Source organism: Telmatherina bonti (assembly GCF_933228915.1).
Source record: "Telmatherina bonti genome assembly, chromosome: 14".
Taxonomy (NCBI): domain Eukaryota; kingdom Metazoa; phylum Chordata; class Actinopteri; order Atheriniformes; family Telmatherinidae; genus Telmatherina; species Telmatherina bonti.
In genome coordinates this window covers 7069918-7075625 of record NC_136612.1, presented here as the reverse complement: position 1 = coordinate 7075625, position 5708 = coordinate 7069918, and the positions used below count along the sequence as shown (strand labels likewise).

Here is a 5708-nt window from a genome sequence, read left to right as displayed (position 1 = left end):
TTTGACTGAAAAACAAACAAGTCTGGCAGGCAGAAGCAGAGTCTGTAAAGTGATGTGGAAATGAGAATTAGTGGCGTCCTGCTTTAAATCAGGACAACTAAACGTCATCGTTATGGAAATTCTCCCTGTGAGAGTAAAGTATCAGCAGAGCAGGTCTAACGGCAGCAGACGCTCGGTGCGATGTGAACGTTTTACTGCACCAAGCATCGTTTAAACGATGCTGGAAACCTTCTCTGTCCCGACACGAGGATTAGTTCTGTTCTGGATATTTATAGATGATGACATTATGATGGCCAGCGCTCATCAAGCCTTCCTGTTGACGCAGCGTGAGGATCTGAAGACAGAGAGGGAGAAAGACACGTTCAGGACACGTTGAGTCATAGAAACACAGAATGTGCACACAGGTGTCAGTCCTGCTGCAGGACTGTGTCGTTTGACTTAAGTGTAATTATAATCACGTACGGGCAGCTTAAAGTTACACGTGGGGGTTGTCCCTCCCATCCAATCCTCTTACAGCGCAGACCGGTCTGCATCACACACACACACACACACACACACACACACACACAGGGGGGTGGACTTCATTAGGCTTAGACCTGAAAGGTGCAGGTTGGTGTGTGTGTGTGTGTGTGTGTGTGTGTGTGTGTGTGTGTGTGTGTGTGTGTGTGTGTGTGTGTGTGTGTGTGTGTGTGTGTGTGTGTGTGTGTGTGTGTGTTGTCCTTGGGAAAACAAATATAGGTTGCAGCTCTGCGAAGCTGCTTTTTTTATTCACATGGCGACAAAGAAGCCATCATTCACAGGAATTGTGACTCTGCAAAGAAAAGTGTGATGGTTTGGAGTAACAAGGAGGTAAAACGCTGATGTGTTGAGCATCCAGGTATCTTAGCTGGTCTCCTAATGATAGTCTGGTCCGAGCTGCGCCTGAAAGCCAAATGTTCATGTTCTTGTCCCCACAGAGCTGCAGACTGAGCCATTCACCTTGATGGAGGAGCAAGGGGAGAAGGAGAGAGGCATCATGGTGGAAGAGCACGAGGACAAGGAGCGTCCACACATCCATGCCCCCCCGGCGGACAAAGAGAACTGTGGGGAGGCTTGTACGGAGCCGCAGGAGAACGGAAAGGAAAATGGGATGGAAGTTGGAGAGCTAAAAGACGAGACGGAGCTGGAGGCGGAAGTGAAGGTGGAGCTCATCCCGTCGGTTCCAGGACTGCAGACCAGATTCATACGGGGAAGTGACCTGTTTGGATACGTGGGCATCGAGGCAGTGCTGGACCAGATGAGACACAAGACGATAAAAGCGGGCTTTGAGTTCAACATCATGGTGGTCGGTGAGTCAGTCACAGGCTGTTGGGTGAACTGTCACAGTTGTATGTGTTCATGTCCTGCTGCTGTTGGAACAAAGTGGTAAAAACAACATTAGTTTAAAGATTTTATGAGGTCATGGGATGGGCGGATGGGTGGATGGATGGATGGATGGGTGGATGGATGGGTGGATGGATAGATGGATGGATGGGTGGATGGATAGATGGATGGATGGGTGGATGGATAGATGGATGGATGGGTGGATGGATGGATGGATAGATGGATGGATGGGTGGATGGATGGATGGGATGATGGGTGGATGGATGGATGGATGGATGGGTGGATGGATGGGTGGGTGGATGGATAGATGGATGGGTGGATGGATAGATGGATGGATGGGTGGATGGATGGATGGATAGATGGATGGATGGGTGGATGGATAGATGGATGGATGGATGGATGGGATGATGGGTGGATGGATGGATGGCTGGATGGATGATGGATGGATGGGTGGGTGGATGGATGGATGATGGATGGGTGGATGGATGGATGGATGGATGATGGATGGATGGGTGGATGGATGGATGGCTGGATGGATGATGGATGGGTGGGTGGATGGGTGGATGGATGGATGGATGGATGATGGATGGATGGTGCTGACGTTGCGGTAACGTATTGTGTCATTTCCTGTTTCCCTAGCGTGTGTCACTGCGGATTGCTACGAGCCGTTGGCTCCTTTAACTTCTTTCTAACTTCTATCTATTGTTAACCAACCACTCACTTTAGCGCACAATATCTTCCCAAACCACTGTTCTATATATTGCATTTATTTTTGAGATCTTTGGCTTTCTGTTTACTGACTTAAACAGCTCAAGCACTCGGTTTTAGCATGGCTGCTAGCTCTCTTCCCACACCCCGGTCCCCTGCCTTTTCTTGCTCGGTGTGTCTGATGTTTAGCTACTCCTCCGCCTCCTTTAGTGATAACGGTAGGTGTATTAAGTGTAGCAGCCTGGCAGCTTTGGAGGCGAGGCTCTGCGAGTTAGAAGCCCAGCTCCGCACTCAGTTAGGGAAGCAGTTAGTCAGCAAGCCCCCATTAGCCAGTGCGGAGCTACCAGCCAGGGCAGCTAGCCCACCTAGCGGTCCCTCAGCAGTTCCCGCGCAGCCGGGAGCCGAGGCGGGCTGGACGACGGTCAGGCGGAAGCGTAGCCCCAAACCAAAACCCACTGGCCACCACCGACCTGTTCACGTTTCTAACAGATTTTCCCTGCTCGGCGACACACCCGCTGAGGCAGAAACCCTGATTATAGGTAGTTCCATAGTCAGAAACGTGGCTCTAGAGACACCGGGGACCATAGTCAAATGCATTCCTGGGGCCAGAGCGGGCGACGTCGAATCGTATTTGAAACTGCTGACTAAGGCTAAACGTAAATACCGTAAGATTGTAATTAACGTCGGCGGTAACGACACCCGGTTACGCCAATCGGAGGTCACTAAAATTAATGTTGCTTCGGTGTGTAACTTTGCCAAGAGCATGTCGGACTCCGTAGTTTTCTCTGGTCCCTTGCCAAATTTAATCAGCGATGACATGTTTAGCCGCATGTCATCCTTCAACCGCTGGTTGTCTAGGTGGTGTCCCGATAACAACGTGTGTTTTATAGATAATTGGAGCGCTTTTTGGGGAAAGCCTGGTCTTATTAGGAGAGATGGCATCCATCCCACGTTGGATGGAGCCGCTCTCTTATCTAGCAATATGGACTCTTTTATTAGTCAGCTAAATTGACAACTCAGGGTTGGGACCAGGAGGCAGAATTGTAGTCCTACACACTTTTCTGCAGCTTCCCACCTGCCGCCGCCCACCCAAAACCCCATTCCGACCTTATACAACTCCCCAGCAGGAAGAATTAAACAACACAAAAACACTTCTGGGGTTAATCGTGAAAACCTCATAAAAATAAAAACAATGGATCTAATAAAATCTGAAAATAAGACAATAAAGTGTGGCCTACTGAATATCAGATCCCTCCCAAATAAGTCTTTATTAGTCAATGACTTGATAGGTGATCACCACATTGATTTATTCTGTCTTACGGAAACCTGGTTACAGCAAGAGGATTATGTTAGTATTAATGAAGCTACGCCAGCTAACTATTTAAACTTTCACATTCCTAGAACTACAGGCAGAGGAGGAGGTGTTGCAGCTATTTTTAAGTCAGAATTTTTAATTAATCCTAAGCACAAAACTAACTATAAATCCTTTTAATTCCTGACATTAAATTTATCTCATCCAAAATGGAATTGAGAGAAACCGCTCCTTTTAGCATTAGTGTATCGCCCACCTGGACCTTACTCCGAGTTTCTGACCGAATTCTCTGATCTCTTGTCTGAGTTAGTGCTGACTACTGATAAGGTCATTGTACTAGGTGATTTTAATATTCATGTTGACGATGAAAATGATAGTTTAAACATTTCCTTTAGCTCTATTCTAAACTCAGTTGGGTTTTCATAAAATGTCCATGGAGCCACTCACTCTCATGGCCATACTCTTGATCTGGTTCTAACATCTGGTATTGAGACTGATAAGCTCAAAGTATTTCCTCAAAACCCTGTCTTGTCCGATCACTTCTTATTAACCTTTGAATTCACTTTATTTGATTACTCACTGACCAAAAATAAATTCTACTATAGATGTTTATCAGACAATATTATTACAAATTTAAACAATCAATTGAATCAATTTTTTCACCTCTATCATGTGTTAGCATGACTGAGAGTCCCCCTTTAAGCCTTACTCCTGCTCAGATTGATCAACATGCTGATACTATAACAGCTTCAATGCGTACAACCTTGGATAATGTTGCTCCCCTAAAGAAGAAGAAATTAGGTAAGATTATGAAGGCTCCCTGGTTTAATTCCCAGCTTCGAGCTCTAAAACAGGCGTCAAGGCGTTTGGAAAACAGATGGCGTTCATCATGACTAGAGGAGTCTCACTTAACCTGGAAAGAAAGTTTAATTGTATACAAAAAAGCCTTACGTACGGCAAGAACAGCTTATTATTCATCATTGATAGAGGAAAACAAAAACAACCCTGGGTTTCTTTTCAGCACTGTAGCCAGGCTTACTAGGAGCCGGAGCGCTGTGGAGCCATGTATTCCTTTCTCACTTAGCTGTGATGATTTCATGTATTTTTTCAGAAATAAAATTGACACTATTAGAGATCAAATTCACAATATTCTTCCTTCTACTTACAATGTTGAGCCTGTTGTGGTCTCCGAAGCATCCTTAGAACCAGGATCTGACTTGTGTCTAAGTAGTTTCTGTCCTGTCCAACCCTCTGAATTAACTAAAATAATAGCTTCATCTAAACCATCCACCTGTATCTTAGACCCTCTCCCAACGAGCCTCTTTAAGGACATTTTCCCTTTAATTAATACATCACTACTAAATCTTATCAATATGTCTTTAGTGACAGGATATGTACCACAATCATTTAAAACTGCTGTAATCAAGCCTTTACTTAAAAAGCAATCTCTGGATCCAGAGGTGATAGCAAATTTTAGACCTATATCTAACCTCCCGTTTATGTCCAAAATTCTGGAGAAAATAGTGTCACCTCAGCTACATGCCCACCTGAGCAGAAATAATTTATGCGAGGAGTTTCAGTCAGGATTTAGAGCTCATCATAGCACTGAGACGGCATTGGTGAAAGTTACTAATGACCTTCTTATGGCCTCAGACAAAGGACTTCTGTCCGTACTTATCTTGCTTGATCTTAGTGCTGCATTTGATACAGTCGATCATAACATTCTGTTACAGAGACTAGAACAGGTGATTGGAATTACAGGTACAGCGTTAAGCTGGTTTAAATCATATTTATCTGATAGACTTCAGTTTGTTCATGTAAATGACAAGTCCTCCTCCCAAACTACAGTAAGTCATGGAGTTCCTCAAGGTTCTGTACTTGGACCAATACTCTTCACGCTATATATGCTCCCTTTAGGCAAAATTATTAGACAGCATGGAATAAACTTTCATTGTTATGCAGATGATACTCAAATATACTTATCCTTTAAACCAGATGAAACAAATCAGCCCAATAGGCTACAAAATTGTCTCATAGACATAAAGACTTGGATGTCTAGAAATTTTCTCCTCTTAAACTCAGATAAGACTGAAGTAATTCTCTTTGGATCTGAAAAACTCAGAGCTTAATTTTACCGGTTTTGTAATGAACCTGGATGGCATTACTTTAGCTTCCAGTGCTACAGTGAGAAACCTTGGAGTAATATTTGACTCTGACCTGTCCTTTGGCCCACATGTTAAGCAGGTTACTAAAACAGCCTTCTTTCATTTACGTAATATAGCCAAAATTAGGGACATTCTGTCTCAGAGTGATGCAGAAAAACTGG

At 44.5% G+C, this 5708-nt stretch overlaps 1 protein-coding gene across 1 annotated transcript in view; it reads left to right on the top strand.

The window, feature by feature from the left end:
- Window positions 1-1214: 1214 nt before the first annotated feature.
- The window catches only part of septin12 (septin 12), a gene marked incomplete at its 3' end in the record, with an annotated part of 29159 nt that continues 24665 nt past the window's right edge, over window positions 1215-5708 (top strand). Inside the window, exon 1 of the mRNA XM_079252646.1 lies at window positions 1215-1328. Within this exon, the coding sequence (XP_079108772.1) occupies window positions 1277-1328 (52 nt within the window). The 5' untranslated portion in view covers window positions 1215-1276. The remainder of the gene's footprint in view (window positions 1329-5708) is intronic.